A 26,254-nucleotide genomic window follows, 5' to 3' on the forward strand; every position below is an offset into this window, starting at 1 on the left:
AGCTGTTGTTTACATATATGCATAGGCCCCGCCTAGTGTCTTAACAGAGGCTGTTGTTCTATCCTGCCGATAGAGTGTATAACCCACCAGCTGTATATTCTTAATGTCGTAATATCGTATATGAAACATAAGATATTACAGTTTTTAATGTCCCATTAGTAGGATATTCGTGCTTTCAGTTCATCCCATTTATTTTCCAGAGTTTGAACGTTAGCTAGCAGGACGGAAGGCAAAGGAAGATTAGCCACTTGTTAACTGATCCTCACAAGGCACCCTGATCTTTTTCTGAGAAATCTCAGTTTCCTTCTCCAGCGAATGATGGAGATCTGGGCCTGGTCGGCTGTCTGTAGTATCTCCTTCCCATCCGACTCATTGAAGAAAAACTATTTGTCTAATCTGAGGGGAGTAATCGCAGTTCTGATGTCCAGAAGATCTTTTCGGTCATAAGAGACGGTAAAATCAACATTATGTACAAAACAATTTACAAACAACGCGAAAAAACAAACAAAATATCATGGTTGGTTAAGAGCCGATAAGACGGCAGCCATCTTCAAGAATTGGGTTTGTTTTGTGGAGTTACTACAATGTTGTTGATCAGATGCCTCGCAAAGAAGGGCACCTAATGGTAGACGGGTAAAAAAAGATTGTGATTTTCTTCTCTTCTCTCTTTTCTTCTATCTCTTCTTCTCTCTTTGTCTATCTTTTCTTCTCTCTTCTCTCATTTCCTCTATTGCTTCTTCTATAATATCTCTTGTTCTCTTTTTTTCTTTCCCGTCTTCTATCTTATCTCTTTATCTCTCTCTTCTTCACTCTCTTCTTCTCTCCTTTCCTCTATATGTTCGTCTCTCTTCTTCTATCTCATCTCCTCTTCTATCTCTTCTTCTCTCCTCTTTTCCTTTTCGTCTTCTATCTTATGTCTTCGTCTCTCTCTTCTTCGCTCTCGTCTTTTATCTCTTCTCTCTTTCCTTCTTTCTCTTCATCTATATATTTGTCTCTCTTCTATCTCTTCATCTCTCTTCTCTCTCTTCCAACTTATTATGTGACTTGTTAAGCAAATGTTTACTTCTGAACTTATTAAGGCTTTCCATAACAAAGGGGGTTGTTATTGACTCAATACATTTCAGCTATTCAATTTTAATTATTTGTTTAAAAAAAAATAGAAAAACATAATTTAATTTTGAACTTAAGGGGTATTGTGTGTAGGCCAGTGACAAACGATCTTAATTTAATCAATTTTAAATTCACGATGTAAGAGAACATCTCTTCTCCATGACACCATTGTTGTTTTGCATCATTTATTGATTTCATTTTTGTTGTCAGGCTCTCACGCTCCCTCCCTCTCTCTCCATCTCTCCTCCATCTATACAGTTGTGCTGATAGACAGGTTTATGATCCAGTGTGAAGTAGCTGTTCTCCCTCTCCCTCCCTCTCTCCTCCATCTATACAGTTGTGCTGATAGACAGGTTTATGATCCAGTGTGAAGTAGCTGTTCTCCCTCTCTCTCCATCTCTCCTCCATCTATACAGTTGTGCTGATAGACAGGTTTATGATCCAGTGTGAAGTAGCTGTTCTCCCTCTCTCTCCATCTCTCCTCCATCTATACAGTTGTGCTGATAGACAGGTTTATGATCCAGTGTGAAGTAGCTGTTCTCCCTCTCTCTCCCTCATCTATACAGTTGTGCTGATAGACAGGTTTATGATCCAGTGTGAAGTAGCTGTTCTCCCTCTCTCTCCCTCATCTATACAGTTGTGCTGATAGACAGGTTTATGATCCAGTGTGAAGTAGCTGTTCTCCCTCTCTCTCCCTCTCTCCTCCATCTATACAGTTGTGCTGATAGACAGGTTTATGATCCAGTGTGAAGTAGCTGTTCTCCCTCTCCATGGTGGCTCACCGCACAGCCTGGTAAATATGCTAATGGGCCTGATGACAGCCAGGCACAAAGCATTAAACACCAACAACATGACAGAGATAGCAGTGACTAAAACACTTAGTTTGCATCCCAAACGGAACCCTATTCCCTATATATTGCACAACTTTTGACCAGGGCCCATAGTACACTATGTAGCGAAAATGGTGCCATTTGGAGGCAGCCTTACACTTAAATGAGTACATTTTTCTTACAATATTACAATACACAAGGCCTAACCTAGTCCCCGGGCTAATTGCTAGAGAGATCCGGCTGGTGGACAAAACTACACAAGCTCCAACAGTATATTGTGGTTTAAGTGAACGGGTGTCTAAAGACACATGCAAGAATACAAAAAGGCATAATAAATATTGAAGCAACGTTATCTACTGCACCAAGAGAAAATAACGTCCTGCTCACCGTCTCCAGACCATGTTGTCTGACTACTTTTGTCTCCTCATTGCTATTCAGACATTGGCATTCAAATATCATCAGCCATTCAATACTGCTGCCTGCCTATGACCAGCCTTGAAACCACAGCTGTAAGTGTATGTCTCTGTATGGGTCTGTACCCAGGGTGAGGTGAGCCTAGTTTTGTAAGTATTGTCCCTTCCTTCTGAGAGGAAAGAGGGAGAAAATAGAAATCAGTCATCCTCCTCTGCCATCAGGTAACAAAATGCATTGCATTAAATCCCACTCAATTTTGTTCCTCTCCCTATTCACAACGAAAGATGTGGCATTAAATATTAATGGCAAGCTGTAGATAGGTGTTGAAAAAATAGTAATTTTCCGTTGGGTAAGCTATTGTTTTATTATACAGAGACATCAAACCCTTTGGTAAGGATTTTCTATTGGAACACTAAAACACTTTTATTTGAAGGTTGCTTATTCACTATAACAATATAGGTCCTCAAAATAAATAATTAACAGATGCACTTCTATAGATATACGACGATACAGTTAATACAAAAAAATAATTGTTGTAATTTTTACCACCTCCTTTTTCTCCCCAATTTCATAGTATCCAATTATTAGTAGTTACTATCTTGTCTCATCGCTACAACTCCCGTACGGGCTCGGGAGAGACGAAGGCCGGAAGTCATGCGTCCTCCGAAACACAACCCAACCAAGCCGCACTACTTCTTAACACAGTGCTCATCCAACCCGGAAGCCAGCTGCACGGAAACACCGTGCACCTGGCGACCTTGGTTAGCGCGCACTGCGCCCGGCCCGCCACAGGGGTCACTGGTGCGCCATGAGACAAGGACATCCCTACCGGCCAAGCACTCCCTAACTCGGACAACGCTAGGCCAATTGTGCGTCGCCCTGCGACAAAGCCTGGGCGCGAACCCAGAGTCTCTGGTGACACAGCTAGTGCTGCGATGCAGTGCCTTAGACCACTGCAACCACCTGGGAGGCCCCAGTTGATACAATTTGATTGTATACAGACCTTTGTAAGTCCATGAAAATTGTAAGAATTGTGACTCCATTTAGGAATTGCTCATTGTCTAGTGCTGGTGAATTGTCAATGAAGTAAGTGTGCCACATGAACCTATAGAGTTCCCTCGCTTCTCTGCAGTGTTCCATTATCCTAATTAGGTGCTGAGTATATCCCCAAGAGAGAAATGCCTTCTGAGAAAAACTGAGGTTAGAAACAAAGTGGGTTTGTCACACAAAAAGAAGAGAAGACATTATAGATCATACAATTACGGTATTAGGCCTATATTTGGCAGTGGTGAATACCGAGTATCAAACAAACATTTCAGTGCCATTTTAGAGCATGCAGTTAGTAGGTCTCCTGAGTGGCACAGCGGTCTAAGGCACTGCATCTCAGTGCTAGAGGCGTCATTACAGTCGCTGGTTCCATCCCGGGCTATATCACAACCGGCCGTGATCGGGAGTCCCATAGGCCGGTGCAAAATTGGCCCAGCATTGTCCAGGGTTAGGGGAGGGTTTGGCAGGGGTAGACTGTCATTGTAAAATAAGAATGTGTTCTTAACTGACTTGCCTAGTTAAATAAAGGTTACTTTATACACTTATGAGAGGAGCTGGGAGCCTGTGACATATTCTGAATCATGCTTCCTGTCTCTGAGTGACTGTTTGATGTGTGAAGGAATCAACAAATGAATGCTGCAATAAATCATACAATGAACGCTCCATGAATATGTCTATCTTGCTACATCAGAAAGCAGTGCTCTACATAAATAATACACACACACCACACCGTGACCTGTGTGAGTGAATCTGCCAAAGTGCATGTAGAGTGTGTGTGTGTGTATAAATGTATATCTGTGTAATGGAGAGAGAGAGAGAGAGAGAGAGAGAGAGAGAGAGAGAGAGAGAGAGAGAGAGAGAGAGAGAGAGAGAGAGAGAGAGAGAGAGAGAGAGATGGTTGCAGTGTGAAACCCCCTGGCGTCTGAGCTGTTTCTCATTGGGGTTTGAAGCGGGCAGACTACTGAAGGCATCATTGTCAACAAGCTTACCTCACCACTGTTCCTGCTTGTCAGAGTACTTAAACATTACTCGCTACAAAGATAAGTAGCCCTTTCCTTTTCCCCTAGTCGCCTCACAAAGAATTACATGGAGGTGAAGCCGCTCCCCCTCTCTTTTTCTGCTCTCTCTCTCTCTCTCTGCAATCTCTTGTGCTAATGCACATGTGGGAGGCTGCTGCTGCGAGGAGCTTTTAGGCCGCAATCACTTCACATTTGTTTCAGCGATTGATTCCCTGCCATGCAACAGCAAGCGATATAGAGAGCAACGGAAAGAGGGAGGAAGAGAACGAGAGAAAGAAAGAGAGAGAGAGAGGTGGAGAGAGAAGGAACGAGTAAGGGAACGAGGCAACAAGGGGAAGTCAGGGGATGTGAGAATAGGAGTGTGGTGCCTTGCCTAGCATCACCATGACAACAGACATCACTTCACAGGAGCAGCACTTAGAATGCCTGTGTGGGCCGTTTGAGTGACAGTCAGTCGAAGGCTGTGTGGTGCTGTTTGAGTCATCTAATCCACTCCCTGCGTTTCTCCAGCATCACTAAAAGGGTGTCCTGTGTCCCTGTTACACTAACTTAGCTACCTCCTGAGATCAACTCTCTGTCTCTCTGTGATTTGTAAGTGTACGTGTTTGAATGCAGTCCCTGACAGTTCAGGTTTGCACATACATATCCGTTCAGAATAATACATTAAGGGTGCAGAAGAGGGATTTCAGATGCAAAAAAAAGCTACTATCACCATAATGATACCATGGGCATGGCTAGCCTGCATTTACAATTCTATTTGATCTCCACTGTTCATTAAGATGTGAATCTATTCAGCTTATAGCTGAGTGAATTAACTGTCCAGCTAACAATCGTTGTTAGCTGGGAAGTACTAGTCTTTGTATTGATTTGACATTCATATGAGATAGCTTTATGAAGATGATACCTGTTATAAGCACGTGAAAGGCATGTGTAGAGTTTGTTGAGGTGAAGTATAGTATTGGCATTGGATTGCCATTCAAATGAGATTGCTCTATATAGATGTTATAAGCATATGAAAAGGCCTCTCAAAGCTCGTGCAATTTTAAGTACATACGGACTACCATGTCATGTCAATCACCACCTTCCGGAGACACCTGAAACGCCACCTCTTTAAGGAATACCTAGGATAGGATAAGTAATCCCTCTCACCCCCCCCCCTTTAAGATTTAGATGCACTATTGTAAAGTGACTGTTCCACTGGATGTCATAAGGTGAATGCACCGATTTGTAAGTCGCTCTGGATAAGAGCGTCTGCTAAATGACTTAAATGTAATGTAAATGTATGTCTGGATTGGCTGTTACCTAGCTTCTGTTTTTCTAACATTATACTGAGGGAACACTCCAAAGACTGGGTTTTGGGTGAGCTGATATTCAGTATGAGTAACTTTCATATCAGATGAGGGACTAGAAGCAATACCAGGTATGAACTGGTAGCTATCTGGATCCTGCATTCCCAGCACTGCAGATCACAGTCATCTCCTAAGATTGGCTCCTATGAGAGCTGACATTCTGTGTGAGTAAGTTCCCCAGCATGAGAGAGTAGTAGCAATCTGAGGCCCACCAAAGGTATAGACGAGTGGAGGCTCCTGAGAGGAGGAATGGAAGGACCATCCTCCTCAGTGAATTTCATAAAAATATAAATTGTGAAACATAAGAAAATGTCACAAAATAATTGATTAAAACACACTGTTTTGCAATGATGGTCTACAGTAGCCTCAGCAGCACTCTGTAGGGTAGCACCATGGTGTAGTCGGAGGCTCATGGTTTTCATCCCCTTCCATAGATGTACACAGTAATTATGACAACTTCCAGAGGATGTCCTCCAACCTATCAGAGCTCTTGCAGCATGAACTGACAGTATAAGTTACAGCTAGCTAGAACTGCAGTGGATAAAATGTGGTGAGTAGGTGACTCAAAGAGAGAAAAATACAATGGTTGAACAGTTTTGAACAAATTAATTTCTTCCAAAATTAAGAAGCAAGAGATATTTGTTTCTTGTATTTATTTTTTTACTTTCACTTCAGTAGCAAATGCAGCTAGCTAGTTTACTCACACACCTGGCTCAAACAGAGAGCGATGCTATGTTAGCTAGCTGGCTAAGGCTATCCAACACTGGAATTCTTCCAAGGCAAGGTAAGTTTTTGGTTTTATTCATTTATTGCCACCGGGGCAGCCGGTGTAACTGCTAAACTGCTCTCTGACTGTACACTGTACTGCATGATTGTAGCGGGTTTACTAACGCGTTAGTTCTAGTAGCTATGTTGACTATGATGTGACAAGGATGTAGGCTGTGTGTAGCTGTTAGCGGACATGATGTGAAGGTTTGGCTTGGAAAGGTTTTTTGCATGGTCACAGACAGCTGATGTGTTGTGCACTGAAGTCCACAATCGAAGGGAAAAGGTGAGAGGAGAACGTGTAGATAGTTGCGAGAAGGAATTATATATACAACTAGTAAAGTGATCATGCTGTTTCTATGTGGCTGCTATGAAAGTGAACTGTGTTTGTGTGTGATCAAGGGTGTATTCATTCTGCCAATTCTGTTCAGAAACGTTTCTTAAACGGAAGCAACTGGAAGCAAATGGAATGAAACGGGGCTAAACATACCTGAATTTGTCCAATAGAAACTCTCATTTGCAACTGTTGGACTAATGATTACAACCTAGATCAGCTAGATACAGGCACGAGTGTGCAAGGGGGTATTGAATGTGTCACTGTCTGTGACCCTGATTATTTAAAACTATCTCGACCAGTTCACCTATGTTGTAAACTTTCATTCATAGACTAGGTTGTAACAACTTCATGATGGTTATAGGGAAAATGTGAGTATCATGTAGTAGCCTAAACTTATCGATGTTACATTGAACTGGGTGAATGGAATATGAATGACAATCATCCAATATGCTGTAAAAGAAATAAGGCCATTCTCATAAAAAATGTAAAAAATATTCCCTCGTCTTACACAGCGCCGACCGCCACTGGTATAGACCAGTTGTCAGGTTTCATTATTTTTTGTAAATATATGTTTGTAGTTTGCATGTTTCAGTAATTGTCACACCCTGACCGTAGATTGCTTTGAATGTTTCTATTTTTTTGTTTGGTCAGGGTGTGAGTTGGGGTGGGTATTCTATATTCTATTATTTGTATTTCTATGTTGTGGCCGGGTAGGGTTCTCAATCACGACAGCTGTCTATCGTTGTCTCTGATTGACAACCATACTTAGGTAACCCTTTTTTCCACCTGTCTTTGTGGGAAGTTGACTTTGTTTATGGCACATAGCCTTTAGCTTCATAGTGTGTTTTGTAGTGTTTATTGTTTTGTTCGGCGTCTTTTCGAAATAAAATAATATGTACGCTCAACATGCTGCACCTTGGTCCAGTTCTTTCAACGGCCATGACAGAACTTCCCACCACAAACAGACCAAGCAGCGTGGTAAGGAGGAGCAGCGTGTTCAGGATTCATGGCCTTGGGAGGAGATCCTGGATGGTAAGGGACCCTGGAGGCAGGCTGTGGAGTATCGCAGTCCACGGGAGGAACTAGACGCAGCAAAAGCAGAGCGGCAGCGTTACGAAGGGACACGGCTAGCAAGGAAGTCCGAGAGGCAGCCCCAAAAAAATGTTTTGGGGGGGCATACGGGGAGTGTGGCTGAGTCAGGTTGGAGACCTGAGCCAACTCCTCGTGCTTACCGTGGCGAGCGTTATACTGGTCAGACACCGTGTTATGCGGTGGATCGCACAGTGTCTCCAGTGCGCGTGCACAGCCTGGTGTGCTACCTTCCAGCTCCCCGAATCGGCCGGGCTAGAGTGGGAATCCAGCCAGGTCGGAGGGTGCCGGCTCAGCGCATCTGGCCGCCAGTACGTCTCTACAGCCCAGGATATCCTGCACCGGCTCTGCGTACTGTGTCTCCGGTGCGTCTGCACAGCCCAGTGCATCCTGTGCCTGCTCCCCCCGCATGTGCCGGGCCAAAGTAATCATCCAGACAGGACGGGTTGTGCAGGCTCCTTGCTCGAGACCTCCAGTGCGCCTCCACGGCCCAGTGTATCCGGTGCCTCTGCCAAGGACAGGTCCTTCTGTATGTCTCCCCAGCCTGGTGAGCCCTGTGGCAGCTCCACGTACCAGACTGCCCATACGTCTCCTCCCTCCAGTGATGATCCATGTCAAGAAGCCTCCAGTGATGATCCATGGCACCAAGCCCCCAGTGATGATCCATGGCACGAAGCCTCCCATGACGGCCTGCAGTCCGGAGCCTCCAGCGACGGTCCCCAATCCGGAGCCTCCAGCGACTGAGTCCAGTCCGGAGCCTCCAGCAACGGTGTCCAGTCCGGAGCCTCCAGCGACGGTCCCCAGTCCGGGGCCCACAACAAGGGTGCCCAATCCGGGGCCCGCTACATGGGTCCCAGTCCAGGGCCCGCAACGAGGGACCCGAGTCCAGGGCCCGCAATGAGGGACCCCAGTCCGGGGTCGGCGACAAGGGTCCCCGCACCAGAGGTGTCACCAAAGTGGGGTGAGCAAGTGGTGGAGCGGCCTTCCCACCCAGACCCTCCCCTATAGGTTTAGGTTTTGCGGCCGGAGTCCGCAGCTTTGGGGGGAGGGGTACTGTCACACCCTGACCTTAGAGATCCTGTTTATGTCTCTATTTTGGTTTGGTCAGGGAGTGAGTTGGGGTGGGTATTCTATATTATATTATTTGTATTTCTATGTTTTGGCCGGGTAGGGTTCTCAATCAGGGACAGCTGTCTATTGTTGTCTCTGATAGAGAACCATACTTAGGTAGCCCTTTTTTCCACCTGCCTTTGTGGGAAGTTGATTTTGTTTATGGCACATAGCCTTTAGCTTCCAGGTTTGTTTTGCATTGTTTATTGTATTGTTCGGTGTCTTTTCTAAATAAAATAATAAAAGATAATGTACGCTCACCACGCTACACCTTGGTCCAGTTCTTTCAACGGCTGTGACACCAGTCCCCAATACACCCCAAAAAATATAGAAAAAAGGAAGGGAGATAAAGAAGGGAGAGAGAAAAAGAAAAAGAGAGGGGAGAGATATGGAGAGAGGGGGAAAGGGAGAGAATGATAATGACAGATAAAAGAGAGAGATCTTACTTTTTAACTCTGCATTGTTGGGAAAGGGCTCGTAACTAAGCATTTCACTGTAAAGTTTACACCTGTTGTCATCGGCGCATGTGACAAATAACATTTAATGACAGATTGACAGGGACAGAGAGAAAGAGAGAGAAGGATGACGACAAAGAGAGAGATAACGTCCGAGAGAGAAAGCGAGTAATGTTATCTCATTAGGGTGGGAAATGTGAAGGTCCAGATCCAAGAGAATTGATAAAGGCCTCTGTGGAGGAGGCTTTTGAGAACCAACAAAGACGGCTTTAGTTTCACTGGCGGAGGCATTTGCATAGCTTAGAAGTACAAGCGTCTGAACCAAGCCTCATGAAAAGAAACCCCAGGAATCGCAGGGACTTCAATAGCAACGCAAGATAGGGAAAGAGGTGGTGGGGATTTCAATTGCTTCTGTGGAGCAATGGAGGGACAAGATCAGGAGGGAGCATCTCAAAGCTCAGAGACTGTGATGCAAAGTGAACAAACTGATCTCCAGATGAAGATGCTACTTTCACTTTAATGCACAGCTACATTATCCTATCATCATGTCATACAGAGTCATGTTCCTTTAAACAAGAAAAGAAGGACATATTTCTTGTTATCCTTTAGATGTACCACACATTAAGTAATTGCTACTTGAGAGTTTTGGGGAGTTTGTAGTTTGTGACTTGAAATGGAAGATGACAGTCCCAACAGAGGTACAGGAAACTTATTGTACCTCTCAAGACCAAAAGTTTTTTTTGCAATGTATTTTTAATTTAACCTTTATTTAACTAGGCAAGTCAGTTAAGAGCAAATTCTTATTTACAATGACGTCCTGACAAAAGGCAAAAGGCCTCCTGCAGGGATGGGGGCTTGGATTCAAAATAAAACATTAATAAAATAAAAAAATAGGACAAGACACACATCATGGCAAAAGAGACAACACTACATAAAGAGAGACCTAAGACAACAACATAGCAAGGCAGCAACACATGACAACACAGCATGGTAGCAACACAACATGACAACAACATGGTAGCAACACAACATGGCAGCAGCACAGGTTCCAAACATTATTGGGCACAGACTACAGCACAAAGGGCAAGAAGGTAGAGACAACAATACATCACGCAAAGCAGCCACAAATGTCAGTAAGAGTGTCCATGATTGAGTCTTTTAACGAAGACTCAGTTTGAGTGTTTGTTGCAACTCGTTCCAGTCGCAAGCTGCAGTGAACTGAAAAGGACTTCCCAGGGATGTGTGTACTTTGGGGACCTTTAACAGAGGTTGAGAAGAATGAGAGCGCAACAGAGACACAGAAAGAGATCGCGAGAATCGTGAGCTCTCAATAATGATTCTGGCTGAACCATTTAATCATCTCAGACTGCTACAAGATCATATCGACACTGAAACAGAGTCCGACTGACATCTAAGAAGCCAACAGAATAATTCAGTTCATAGAATGATGTACAGTATCGTCATAACAAATTATACATGATTTGAAAGGTATCTTGTATCGTGGTAGAGAATCATCACACTCATTGTGGCATACCTGACTGTGCCATTCTTGTCCGTTTCCATGGCATGTCATTCTTCCCAAATGCTTCCCATTGTCCATATTAATAGAATACTGAGTATGGACATTTGGCAACCTTCAATTCTGAATGTTGACTTTGAACTTTCCATTCAAACCCAAATCCATTCAAACCCATTTCTCTGGACACATCCCCATACTGTAAGTGTATTTTATACTGCTTTGAAGGGCTGCATCCTTCGCCAGAAGCTCTTCCCGACATAATGGAGCATGATCTACGGTGTATGAACGCATATATTCACATCACATGAAATTATTTGTTTACTACTGTCCTACTGCTACTGTCCTGTTTTAGCATATAGCCCTGACGCGGTCACTCATTGGCATGCACATATTATAAGCTGGGGGGGAGTGAGGATAGGGGGTTATGAGCCTTTAGTTGTCTTACGCCTCATGTCCACAAGATGCATCAAACTCTTTGCGTTCCGGTCTGAAGTCATTCATTGTCAGTGGAACAGTCAGCAGAGCTACGTTTGGTGTGATGCAGTAGGCTGCGGTGCGTTCTGTGTAGCACACGCATTATTTTAAACTTGTGTGTTGCTTTACCGTGCAGTGGTACAAACGGAAGTACACACACACAGACTCCTACTAGCTAGCTTTTAGAGAGTTGAAAAGCACATGTGCGTTAAGTACGGAAAATGTCAGCAAGAAATCCAGCAAATCAAAACGCATATGGATCTGTGGGACATTGGTCTTAAATCCTTGTGAATGTTTCTAAAAAGCCACCAGGGATTTCTCTCTCTCTCTCTCTCTCTCTCTCTCTCTCTCTCTCACTCACTCACTCACTCACTCACTCACTCACTCACTCACTCACTCACTCACTCACTCACTCACTCACTCACTCACTCACTCACTCACTCACTCACTCACTCACTCACTCTATTTTAAGAATGTGAAATGTCAGAACGATAGTAGAGAGTTTACATACACTCAATTACAGGTTGATCGATTAATCGGAATGGCCGATTAATTAGGGCAGATTTCAATAACATAACAATCGGAAATCTGTATTTTGGGGCGCCAATTTGACAATTTTTTATTATTTTTTTGTTATTTTTATACCTTTATTTAACTAGGCAAGTCAGTTAAGAACACATTCTTATTTTCAATGATGGCCTAGGAACGGTGGGTTAACTAACTCCTACAGGGGCAGAACGACAGATTTTCACCTTGTCAGCTCGGGGGATCCAACCTTGCAACATTACAGTTAACTAGTCCAACGCAATAATGACCTGCCTCTCTCTCGTTGCACTCCACAAGGAGACTGCCTGTTATGCGAATGCAGTAAGCCAAGGTAAGTTGCTAGCTAGCATTGATGTCAGGATTTGGCCAGGGTTGTTCCGGTTTTTGGTCACTAGATGCCCCCATTGTGCCTTTTGACCTTTTGTTTTCCCTTGATCCCCATTATTATTTGCACCTGTGCCTCATTTCCCCTGATTGTATTTAAACCCTTTGTTTTACTCAGTTCTTTGCGTGACTTTAGTGACTGTTTCTCACTCCGGAGACCCGGGTTCGTAACCGGGTCCTGACAATTAAACTTATCTTAGAAAAAACAATCAATCATAATCACTAGTTAACTACACATGGTTGATGATATTATCTAGCGTGTCCTGCGTTGCATATAATCTGACTGAGCATACAAGCATACAAGTATCTGACTGAGCGGTGGTAGGCAGAAGCAGGCCGGTAAACATTCATTCAAACAGAGCTTTCTTTGCGCTTTGCCAGCAGCTCTTCGTTGTGCGTCAAGCATTGCGCTGTTAATGACTTCAAGCCTATCAACTCCCGAGATGAGGCTGGTGTAACCGAAGTGAAATGGCTGGCTAGTTAGTGCGCGCTAATAGCGTTTCAAACATCAGTCGCTCTGAGCCTTCTAGTAGTTGTTCCCCTTGCTCTGCATGGGTAACGCTGGTTCGATGGTGGCTGTTGTCGATATGTTGCTGGTTCGAGCCCAGGGAGGAGCGAGGAGAGGGACGGAAGCTATACTGTTACACTGGCAATACTAAAGAGCCTATACGAACATCCAATAGTCAAAGGTTAATGAAATACAAATGGGATAGAGGGAAATAGTCCTACAATTCCTATAAGAACTACAACCTAAAACTTCTTACCTGGGAATATTGAAGACTCATGTTAAAAGGAACCATCAGCTTTCATATGTTCTCATGTTCTGAGCAAGGAACTGAAACGTAGGCTTTCTTACATAGCACATATTGCACTTTTACTTTCTTCTCCAACACTTTGTTTTTGCATTATTGAACATGTTTCAATATTTACTTGAGGCTAAATTGATTTTATTGATGTATTATATTAAGTTCAAATAAGTGTTCCTTCAGTATTGTTGTAATTGTCATTATTACAAATAAATCAATAAAAATTGGCCGATTAATCGGTATCTGCATTTTTTTGGTCCTCCAATAATCGGTATCGGTATCAGCATTGGAAAATCATAATCGGTCGACCTTTACACTCAATTAGTATTTATCTTTAAATTGTTTAACTTGAGTCAAACATTTTGGGTAGCCTTCCACAAGCTTCCCGCAATAAATTGGGTGAATTTTTCATCAGATCAGAGGACATTTCTCCAAAAAGTAAGATCTTTTCAGGTTATGTCAATATAGGACTCGTTTTACCGTGGATATCGATACTTTAACACCTGTTTCCTCCAGTATCTTCACAAGGTCCTTTGCTGTTGTTCTGGGATTGATTTGCACTTTTTGCACCAAAGTACGTTCATCTCTAGGAGACAGAATGCATCTCCTTCCTAAGTGGTATGACGGCTGTGTGGTCCCATGGTGTTTATACATGTGCACTATTGTTTGGAAAGATGTGGTACCTTCAGGTGTTTGAAAATTGCTCCCATGGATGAACCTAACTTGTGGAGGTCTTGGTTGATTTCTTTAGATTTTCCCATGATGTCAATCAAAGAGGCACTGAGTTTGAAGGTAGGCCTTGAAATACATCCACAGGTTCACCTCCAATTGACTCAAATGATCAATTAGCCTATCAGACGCTTCTAAAACCATGACATCGTTTTCAGGAATTTTCCAAGCTGTTTAAAGGTACAGTCAACTTAGTGTATGTACACTTCTGACCCACTGGAATAAGTGAAATAATCAGTCTGCAAACACTCTTTGGAAAAATGACTTGTGTCATAGACAAAGTATATATCCTAACCAACTTGCCAAAACTATAGTTTTTTTCAAGAATTGTGAGGAGTGGTTGAAAAACAAGTTTTAATGACTCCAACCTAAGTGTATGTAAACTTTTGACTTCAACTGTTTGTTTCTCTCTCTCTATTGTTGGCATGTGATAGCTCATTACCCAATGGGGGATACTATATATGAGCCCATCCGCTCTGCCCTGGGGAATCGGGTTGGTCATCACCCCTTTTCATTCCCTCTGTTCTGTCTTTACCGAAAGAGACAAGAGCACAAACAAATTCATCAAGGCTTCTCTCTCTCTCTCTCTCTCTCTCTCTCTCTCTCTCTCTCTCTCTCTCTCTCTCTCTCTCTCTCTCTCTCTCTCTCTCTCTCTCTCTCTCTCTCTCTCTCTCTTCAACCGAGGGCTACTGTTCAGTGTTGATGTCAATTGGCAGGCTTGCAGTTTCGTGGAGGAAGTCTCCCTGTGCTCCATAACAAGCATTATGGGACATTATTTATTTAATGAGTGAGGATCTGCCTGTTGATTTACATGGTTATGGAGAGCATGCTCACATCATGGCAGAATGCTATAAGGCCTATGAGTTAATAGCTTTGCTATGGCATGCGTTTGATTCATTCTGATGGTAAGAGAGAGAGAGCTTGTGTATATCTTGGATTAGGTAATTGGCTTTAGAATATCCTGATGGTAAATTGACAGTGTTATAAAGGTCTTGAATAGTGAATAGGTCTTGAATACGCTTTTATGCTGTAATATATGGTAAAAACATGTGCAAATGTGACAACAAAAGAGGCCAATCTCTTGTGTCAGTGTGTGGGATTCTTTCACACCATACCATGTCATAGCCCAATTTAACCCTCCCGTTGTGTTTGTTTCATGTTAATTGTGTGTTTGTTTCATGTTAAATCCATAATAATACATATATTATCACCTAACGTTGTGTTAAGATCTTTTTATCAACTTAAGGTCTTGTGAACATTACAAGTTGTGAACTGCTATTGGCTATTTATGGCCTGTAGGCCTCATTGACCTGAGCTCATACAACTTGTTTTTGACAACTACAAAAAACACAATGTATGGATTATTTGGATTATAACAAATACTCAGATGAAACATATTGTACTATTTATCAGACTACTTTGTGTCAAAGTTTAATTAACAAGGACTCTCTCCTCCTCACCAGTGTCATGATCAAAGAAGTGATCAAGAGCCTCACATACACTATATCGTTTGGTCATTGCGCTGCCACAGAATGAATTGTGAGCAAGGCCTCAAAAAAGCTTTATATACCAGAGCTGCGAGATATGTTCTATATATTATTGAAACAATGTTGTGATTGTTTGTGAGTTCCCATGGGGAAAAGATTTTATTGGGGAAAGGTTCTCGTGGGGAGTGAGGTGTGTGTGTGTGTGTGTGTGTGTGTGTGTGTGTGTGTGTGTGTGTGTGTGTGTGTGTGTGTGTGTGTGTGTGTGTGTGTGTGTGTGTGTGTGTGTGTGTGTGTGTGTGTGTGTGTGTGTGTGTGTGTGTGTGTGTGTGTGTGTGTGTGTGTGTGTGTGTGTGTTCATGCATGTGGGGGTCTGGGAGAAGAAGTGTGTCCATCTGATGAATGGCCATGTGCCTGAACTCAATTTTATACACTTATTGTAGACTCACCTACTAATTTCTAATGACCGGTCATGACCGGGAACACCACAGGTGTACAAAAGTTAAATAAAACACTCACATGTTTATGTAAATGATCAAAATGTATTTTGTGTGTTCAGATGCCCTGTGTGGAGAAAATCATGGAACCTTCAGACAATCAGATTAAATGAACTACTGACTGGCGTGTCTTTCTTTCTGGCCCTGACGAGAAAAGAAAAACTGTCTTCTGCACTGTTCAACCAATCCAGTAAATGTGGAGGAGGAGTTAAGATGGAGTTTTGTCTTGTTAACGTTAACGGCTCTCTGTCCATTTCCCTTGAAAACGGGATGCATCCGGTTTCTACCTCCCGATGAGGGTAGTCTCTACTTGACCCCCTATAGTCTGACAGGAGCTTCCTCATTGGTCAACGGCAGTAGCAACGTAAAATAGTATCATACAGCACCAGTCACATTGAGTGTATGATACACAGTGATAAGGTATATAACATAATGGCGCCGGAGGGGATGGCTCCTGTTATAAGGGCTTCTCAAGCAACTGTGCTATTTTGTTTGTATTTCTCATCGTTTGTAAATCATTTTGTACATAATGTTACTGCTACCATCTCTTATGACTGAAAATAGCTTCTGGACATCAGAACAGCGAGTACTCACCTCGAACTTGATGAATGAGTACAACAGGATGGATATACTGCGCTCTCGAGACCAGGCCCAAATCCCCGTCATCCGCGTGAAGAAAAGACAGAGAAAAAGGGGGAGGAGGGCAGGGTGTCTTGTGAGAATTTGCCGGTGAGTAGGCAAGCGAACACTACCCTCCGTATAATAGGCCAAAGTGCAATTATTGGAAAATAAACTGGACAATTTACGATTAAAACTATCTGACCAACGGGACAGTAATATCATATGTTTTACAGAGTCGTGGCTAAACGACGACACGGATAATATAGAGCTGGCTGGGTTTTCCATGCATCGGCAGGACAGAGCAGCTACTGTACGTCTGGTAAGATGCGGGTGTGTGTCTATTTGTCAATAACTGTTGGTGCGTGATGTCTAATATTAAAGAAGTCTTGAAGTATTGCCTGCCTGAGGTAGAATACCTCATGATAAGCTGCAGACCAAACTATCTACAAAGAGAGCTCTTATCTATAATATTCGTAGCTTATCTATAATATTCTATTTACCACCCTAAACCGATGCTGGCACTAAAACCGCAGTCAACAAGCTGTATAAGGCTATAAGCAAACAAAAAGCGGCGCTCCAAGTGGCCGGGAACATTAATGCAGGCAAATTTAAATCCTTTTTACCTCATTTTTACCAGCATGTCACATGTGCAACCAGAGGAAAAACACTTACATTACCTTTACTCCACACACAGAGACGCATACAAAGATCTCCCTCGCCCTCTATTTGGCTAATCTGAACATAATTCTATTCGCCTGATTCCTTTCTTACAAGCAGAAATTAAAGCAGGAAGTACCAGTGACGAGCTCAATAAGGAAGTGGTCAGATGACGCAGATGCTACACTACAGGACTGTTTTACTAGCACAGAATGGAATATGTTATGGGATTCCTCCAATGGCATTGAGGAGTATATCACCTTTGTCAATAAGTGCATCGGCGACGTCGTCCCACAGTGACTGTACGTACATATCCCAACCAGCTGCCATGGATTACAGACAACATCCGCACCGAGCTAAAGGCTAGTGCTGCCGCTTTCAAGGAGTAGGACACTAATCTGGATGCTAATAACAAATTCCACTATGCCCTCAGACGAACCATCAAACAGGCAAAGCTTCAATCCAGGACTAAGATTGAATCCTACTACACCGGCTCTGACGCTCGTCGGACGTGGCAGGGCTTGCAAACTATTACGGACTATAAAGGGAAACACAGCCAAGAGCTGCCCAGTGATGCGAGCCTACCAGACAAGGTAAATGCCTTTTATGCTCACTTTGAGGCAAGCAACACTGAATCATGCATGAGAGCACCAGCTGTTCTGGACGACTATGTGATCACGCTCTCCTTAGCTGATGTGAGCAAGACCTTTAAACAGGTCAACAATCACAAAGCTGCGGGGCCAGACGGATAACCAGGATGTATACTCAACGCATGCATGGACCAACAGGCATGTGTTTTCACTGACATTTTCAACCTCTCCCTGACCGATTCTGTAATACCTACATGTTTCAAACAGGCCACCATAGTCCCTGTGCCCAAGAAAGTGAAGGTAACCTGCCTAAATGATTACCATTCGTGTCGGTAGCCATGAAGTGCGTTGAAAGGATGGTCATGGCTCACATCAACATTATCATGCTGTAAACCCTAGACCCACTCCAATTCACATACCGCCCAAATAGATTCACAGATGACTCAATCTCAATCGCACTCCACACTGCCCTTTCCCACCTGGACAATAGGAACACCTTTGTGAAAATGATGTTCATTGACTACAGCTCAATGTTCAACACCATACTGCCCACAAAGCTCATCACTAAGCTTAGGACCCTGGGACTAAACACCTCCCACTGCAACTGGATGCTGGACTTCCTGACGTGCCATCCCCAGGTGGTAAGGGTAGGCAACAACACATCTGCCACGCCCCTCAGTGGTGCATGCTTAGACCCCTCCTGTAATCCCTGTTCACCAATGGTTGTGTGGCCAAGCACGACTCCAACACCATCATTAAGTTTGCTGACGACACAAGTGGTAGGCCTGATCATCGACAACGGTGAGACAGCCTATAGGGAGGAGGTCAGAGAACTGGCAGTGTGGTGCCAGGACAACAACCTCTCCCTCAATGTGAGCAAGACAAAAGAGTTGATTGTGGACTACAGGAAAAGGATGGCCGAACAGGCCCCCATTAACATTAACAGTGCTGTAGTGGAGCGGGTCGAGAGTTTCAAGATTCTTGGTGTCCACATCACCAAAGACAACACATTTTCCCACTCATGAGACTGAAAAGATTTGGCATGGATCCCCCGATCCTCAAATAGTTCTGCAGCTGCACCATCGAGAACATCCTGACCGGTTGCATCACCGCCTGGTATGGCAACTGCTCATCATCTGACCCTAACGCGGTACAGAGGGTAGTGCATATGGCCCAGTACATCACTAGGGCCAAGCTTCCTGCCATCCAGGACCTATATACTAGGGGGGTGTCAGAGGAAGGTCCAAAAAATGTTGCTACTCGGGGTTTATTATCTATACATAGTCAGTTTACCCCAGCCTACATAAACAAATTAATTTGACTAACCTGTACCTCAGCACATTGACTCGGTACCGGTACCCCACTGTATATAGCCTCGTTATTGGTATGTAATTTTCTTCTGTTACTCTTGATTTTTTTTTTTTTTTTAGTATATTTAGTAAATATTTTCTTAACTCTTTTTCTTGAACTGCATTGTTGGTTAAAAGGGCTTGTAAGTATTCGGCGTATGTGACAAATACAACTTGATTTGATTTATACAGAGCATTTGGAAAGTATTCAGACCCCTTGACTTTTTCTACAGCCTTATTCTAATAGGGATTAAATTGCTGTCATGCATAGGTGTAATAGGTGGCAGGGAAGTCAGGCGCAGGAGAGTCAAATGGAGTGTAAATATGGAGTCTTTTAATAAAGTTCCACGAGTATGCTCCATAACAATAAATGTACAAACAAACAAAACATGGGTACGAAGACCCGACGCGCACCTATACAAACAATCACACTACACTGACAAACAAATCAATCTCTGACAAAGACATGAGGGGAAACAGAGGGTTAAATACAAAACAGGTAATGAATGGGATTGAAAACAGGTGTGTGGGAAGACAAGACAAAACCAATGGAAAATGAAAAAAGGATCAATGATGGCTAGAAGACCGGTGACGTCGAACGCCGAGCACCGCTCGAACAAGGAGAGGCAACGACTTCCGGAGAAGTCGTGACAATTGCTTTGTTTTTTTCTCATCAATCTACAGACAATACCCCATAATGACAAAGCGAAAACAGGTTTGTAGAAATGTTTACACATTTAAAAATACCTTAGCCAACTACATTTAAACTCAGTTCTTCACAATTCCTGACATTTAATCCAAGTAAAAATTCAATCTCTTAGGTCAGTTAGGATCACCACTTTTTTATAAGAATGTGAAATGTCAGAATAATAGTAGAGAGAATAATTTATTTCAGCTTTTTTTTCATCACATTCCCAGTGGGTTAGAAGTTTACATACACTCAATTCGTTTTTGGTATCATTGCCTTTAAATTGGTTAACTTGTGTCAAACGTTTTGGGTACCCTTCCACAAGCTTCCCACAATAAGCTGGGTGTATTTTGGCCCATTCCTCCTGACAGAACTGGTGTAACTGAGTCAGGTTTATAGGCTTCCTTGCCTGCACACACTTTTTCAGTTCTGCCCACAAATGTTCTATAGGATTGAGGTCAGGGCTTTGTGAGAGCCACTCCAATACCTTGACTTTGTTGTCCATTTTGCCACAACTTTGGAAGTATGCTTGGGGTTGTTGTCCATTTGGAAGATCCACTTGCAACCAAGCTTTAACTTCCTGACTGATGTCTTTTTCCTCCAAACAAAACGATGGTATTTATGGCCAAACAGTTCTATTTTTGTTTCATCAGACCAGAGGACATTTCTACAAAAAGTACAATATTTTTCCCCATGTGCAGTTGCAAACCGTAGCCTGGCTTTTATATGGTGGTTTAGGAGCAGTGGCTTCTTCCTTGCTGAGCAGCCTTTCAGGTTATGTTGATATAGGACTCATTTTACTGTGGATATAGATACTTTGGTACCTGTTTCCTCTAGCATCTTCACAAGTTCCTTTGCTGTTGTTCTGGGATTGCTTTGCACTTTTCGCACCAAAGTACGTTCATCTCTAGGAGACCGACCGCGTCTCCTTCCTGAGTGGTATGACGGCTGCGTGGTCCATTGGAGTTTATACTTGCGTACTGTTTGTACAGATGAATGTGGTACCTTCAGGCATTTGGAAAATTATCCCAAGGATGAACCAGACTTGTGGAGGTCTACAATTTTTTTTTTTTAGGTCTTGGCTGATTTCTTTTGATTTTCCCATGATGTCAAGCAAAGAGGCACTGAGTTTGAAGGTAGGCCTTGAAATACATCCACAGGTACACCTCCAATTATGTAAATTAGCCTATCAGAGATGCTTCTAAAACCATGACATCATTTTCTGGAATTTTCCAAGCTGTTTAAAGGCAAAGTCAACTTAATGTATGTAAACTTCTGACCCACTGGTATTGTGATACAGTGAATAATAAGTGAAATAATCTGTCTGTAAACAATTGTTGGAAATATTACTTGTGTCATGCACAAAGTAGATGGCCTAGCCGACTTGCCAAAACTATAGTTTGTTAACAAGAATTTTGTGAAGTGGTTGAAAAATGAGTTTTAATGACTCCAACCTAAGTGTATGTAAACTTTCAACTTCAATTGTATATACTACATTTAAATAAGTATTCAGACCCTTTACTCAGTACCTTGTTGAAGCACATTTGGCAGCGATTACAGCCTCGAGTCTTCTTGGGTATGACGCTACAAGTTTGGCACACCTGTAATTCGGGAATTTCTCCCAATCTCTCAAGCTCTGTCTGGTTGAATGGGGAGCTTCACTGCACAGCAATTTTCAGCTCTCTCCAGACATGTTCGATCGGGTTCAAGTCCGGGCTCTGGCTGGGCCACTCAAGAAGGACATTCAGAGACTTGTCACAAAGACAGTCCTGCGTTGTCTTGGCTGTGTGCTTAGGGTTGTTGTCCTATTGGAAGGTTAACCTTTGCCCCAGTCTGAGGTCCTGAGTGCTCTTGAGCAGGTTTTCATCAATGATCTCTCTGTATTTTGCATCTTTCCCTCGATCCTAACTAGTCTCCTAGTCCCTGCCGCTGAAAAACATCCACACAGCATGATATTGCCATCACTATGCTTCACCGTAGGGACGGTGCCAGGTTTCCTCCAGACGTGACGCTTGGCATTCAGTCCAAAGAGTTCAATCTTGTTTTCATCAGACCAGAAAATCTTGTTTCTTATGGTCTGAGAGTCCTTTATGTGCCTTTTGGCAAACTCAAAGCAGGATGTCATTGTGTGCCTTTTACTGAGGAGTAGCTTCTATCTAGCCAGTCTACCATAAAGGCCTGATTGGTGGAGTGCTGCAGAGATGGTTGTCCTTCTGGAAGATGCTCCCTTCTCCACAGAGGAGCTCTGTCAAAGTGACCATTGGGTTCTTGGTCACCTCCCTGACCAAGGCTCTTCTCCCCCAATTGCCGAGTTTGACCGACCGGCCAGCTCTAGGAAGAGTCTTGGTGATTCCAAACTTCTTCCATTTAGAAATGTTGGGGACCTTCAATGCTGCACACATTTTTTGGTACCCTTTCCCAGATCTGTGCCTCGACACAATTCTGTCTTGGAGCTCTACGGACAATTCCTTCGACGTCATGGCTTGGTTTTTGCTCTGACATGCTCTGTCAACTGTGGGACTTTATATAGAAAGGTGTGTGCCTTTCCAAATCATGTCCAATCAACTGAATTTACCACAGGTGGACTCCAATCAAGTTGTGAAACATCTCAAGGATGATCAATGGAAACAGCATGCACCTGAGCTCAGTTTCGAGTCTCATAGCAAAGGGTGTGAATACTTATGTAAATAAGGTGTTTCTGTTTTTTATTTTTAATACATTTGCAAACATTTCTTAAGACCTGTTTTCACTTTCAGTCTGACTGAACCTCTAATCTGGATAATGCTACTAGTACACAGCAGGCCTGCTTACCACCAATATCCATCAAACAGTCTTAAACCCCCAGTATGACCAGGGCTTTCACTCTGGTCTACAATATTCTCTCAGGTCACTGCCACTGGTAGCAACAGCTGCAGGTCAGTGGTGTCTGCCCCCAAGTATCCAGCTCTGCTCGGGGGTGAGGTGGCTTCACTCACTCATATGATTCATATTATTACCATAGAACAGGGAGTGCACCTCTGCTGTCAACACACATGTCTTTTCAGCCCAGGCAGCATCAGTGCCACTGGTTGAACACTCCTCTCTGTGTGTGTGTGTGTGTGTGTGTGTGTGTGTGTGTGTGTGTGTGTGTGTGTGTGTGTGTGTGTGTGTGTGTGTGTGTGTGTGTGTGTGTGTGTGTGTGTGTGTGTGTGTGTGTGTGTGTGTGTGTGTGTGTGTGTGTGTGATATGCTTATACAGTACATTATTTAAATAGCATTCATGTTGGTGAATACCAAATTTATATACATAAAAGTGATCTTGACAGTTAAGAGACGCTCAATGCGATCCATTGTGACGGCGACATTGTCTGAATCTAGAAACATAACACATTATACACATGGGTAAGATACAGGTAACTGCCAAAATAAAGGAAAATCTTGAGTAAATGAGGGATACAAAGCTGGTGCATCCACACAGGTGTGGTTCCTCAGTTAATTAAGCAATTAACATCCCATCATACTTAGGGTCATGTATTAAAAGGCCAAGTTGCCCATTATTTGGGCTATTTATTTTGGAGGAATGTTCGCATCCTGCCAACAGAGTTTCAGACACTTGTAGAATCTATGCCAAGATGTTTTGAAGCTGTTCTGGAGGCTCCTTTATTTTGGCAGTACATAGAAGCCCTCAAGATGCATCAACATCTACATATCATATCGTCACCAACAACAAAGGAAACCAATCGACTGTGATAATCCTTTAGCTACAGTATATTAGAATACCAGAAATCATTTGTGATGGAGTTTATGGGTATTTGACAGTTTGTGATATATTTGCTGTTCAATAACCTGGTGCAGGTCACTAACCAGTGGTTGATAGACAGCTCGTGGCTCTCTCTTCTAGAAGTCATTCCTTTGGCAGGTAGCCTAGTGGTTAGAGTGTTGGAATAGTAACTGCAAGGTTGCAAGATCAAATCCCTGAGCTGACGAGGGAAAAATCTGTTGTTCTGCTCCTGAACAAGGCAGTTAACCCACTGTTCCTAGGCTGTCATTGAAAGTAAGAATTTGTTCTTAACTGACTTGCCTGGTTAAAAAAATACATTTAAACTCCTTGTGCAACACTATGTTTATATCTGAATGCACTGGTGGCTAGAATGCAGCCCGTGACCCCCCCTTTTTGTAGGCCTGCTTATCAACTCCCCCCTTTTTGTAGGCCTGCTTATCAACTCCCCCCCCCCCCCCCCCCCCCCCCACACACACACACACACTTTTTGAGTCTGGGGCTCAAAACAAAAGCATTGTTATGGAAACATGTATTAAGCATGATTAAACTACCAACCGGGGTCTAATTGATAATTCGATATCATGTCTCCATGCTATGGCAAAATGTGTAGAATTGCAGAAAATTGGCTGTAGAACTACAGACCCATGAACCACTGCAGCCCCCCAAGATGAGTTCTGATTTTTTTGTGGCCCAACCCCCATTAAAGTTGCAATTATGGGCGCAAATCTAACAAGGTCACATTCCTTGCAACCTGTTGGAGGAAGAGGCACACTTACCGTACACTCCTTGGCAACTGATGCCCTCCAGTAACAGCGTCAGGATCCCCAAAACAGATATTATTAGATCCATCCTTTACGTTAATCTCAACATATCCAGCTCTCAAAGCCAAGAAGTCCTTTCCGGGTTGACGAAAGAGGTTGGAGAAGCGATGAAACTCGCGTGTATAGATAGAACACCGCTGCCGCTCCAATCCTCCAATGTTCTGAATGCGTTGCAACGGTAATTTATGAACGCCAAAAGCTAAAAGGCGCGTTTTCACCTCAGTACACTGTCACAATAAATCAAGTGCTGACGAAAAGTGGTGTACTGCTTGTATACTGAGCCAGTGGATGTCTTGGCGGTTCTGTAGCAAACAGAGAGCCAGGGAAGAGAGACGGTGCAGAGCAGAAGACTACCGCCCTAGCCCAAAGACAGTCAGTGATGACAGTGGATCGAATAGGCTGCTTCAGGTAGGTGGGACCCAATAATGATGTCTATTCAGTCCCGTCCGTCACGTTGGTGCTTACCCTCGTAGCTCCTCACTGAGTAGTCACACTGATGCTCCTGGCTGCAGAATGGTTGAGATGATATCCAGGGACATGGCTCCTCAGCGGTTCCAGTGGTTGGCATGTCTTGTTTAGATAGAATACATGAACTGTCATGTGTTAAAAGCGCTGCCATTTGCATCCTAGCGAGACTCTATTGCAATTTGATGCTCGGGGAAAAAACGGTTGCCTGCTGCTACAAGCCGTTGAGTTCTTGAACCGCGATGTTGCTTCAGGGGCTAGCTGGTGCGCTCGCTCACTAACGGCTACATCACGACTTCCGACACCGGGCGCGAGTCATCTCTGTGGGGATGTAGAGGTGGGTGAGTCCGGTATAGGGAGTGTGGCGCGTGCACCCGATTCCTGTGATGATTCTGGTGTAGAATAAAATGAAGAGCTTCTCTTCGGCTCACTTTCCAATCCCACTTTGTAGGATAACGGTGTTTTACCGGCTGGATTGGCGGCTACGGGGCGACCTGGGTGTTAGTCACGTTGCGCAATACGTGCTGCGCTGCTACAGAGACGAGCGGCACTGCAACCGGTCTCTCGCTACGTCAAGGAGTGCGTGACTTCCAGCCCTCATCTGTATGGAAGCCTACGCGCAGCGTCGGGCGATGCGTGTGTGTGAGCGCAGCTGAGAGAGAGCGAGCGAGAGAGCGAGCGAGAGAGAGAGAGAGAGAGAGAGAGAGAGAGAGAGAGAGAGAGAGAGAGAGAGAGAGAGAGAGAGAGAGAGAGAGAGAGAGAGAGAGAGAGAGAGAGAGAGAGAGAGAGAGAGACTTGCCTTGGCAATGTTAACACATGTTTCCCATGCCAATAAAGCCCCTTGAATTGAATTGAATTGAGAGAGAGAGAAAGAGAGAGACTCATTGGGATTCAGTAGAGATAACTGACCACTGCAATCAACAGCAAAAACATCGAGATGACCAGTCATATTCCAACATGTCTATTCCCTTTTCTATAGTGAAAGCTATTGCTTTGATTGTAGCCTACATTAGATGATTGGCAGTACAAAAGGGCTACTGATGTAACTTACAGAATTCTCATGGGTCTACAGGGGTCTCAAACGAGAACTATTCATGCTACATCACCCTACTTTTCTGATGCAAAGAGGCAGGAGGAGAGGACCACTGCCCCAAAACACCTTAATGCGCACTCACGCACGTTTTCACGCTTTCTCTCTCACTCTCTCTTCCTCTCTCTCTCACACACGTTCATGTTTTAACCCTATCCCATGTTACCAGAACGTGGATGAATGTCTAATTCTGCCGGAGATGTGAATGCTCTCTCTCTCTCTCTCTCTCTCTCTCTCTCTCTCTCTCTCT

At 43.6% G+C, this 26,254-nt stretch overlaps 1 protein-coding gene across 2 annotated transcripts in view; it reads right to left on the bottom strand.

The window, feature by feature from the left end:
• Nucleotides 1-25,446, bottom strand: part of LOC123995702 (MAM domain-containing glycosylphosphatidylinositol anchor protein 2-like) — a 423,303-nt gene extending 397,857 nt beyond the window's left edge. For both annotated transcript variants that reach the window (XM_046299372.1, XM_046299371.1), the window contains exon 1: nt 24,405-25,446. In XM_046299372.1, the coding sequence (XP_046155328.1) occupies nt 24,405-24,477 (73 nt within the window). In that variant the 5' untranslated portion in view covers nt 24,478-25,446. The remainder of the gene's footprint in view (nt 1-24,404) is intronic.
• Between the last annotated feature and the right edge of the window lie 808 nt (nt 25,447-26,254).

Source organism: Oncorhynchus gorbuscha, linkage group LG14 (assembly GCF_021184085.1).
Source record: "Oncorhynchus gorbuscha isolate QuinsamMale2020 ecotype Even-year linkage group LG14, OgorEven_v1.0, whole genome shotgun sequence".
Taxonomy (NCBI): Eukaryota; Metazoa; Chordata; class Actinopteri; order Salmoniformes; family Salmonidae; genus Oncorhynchus; species Oncorhynchus gorbuscha.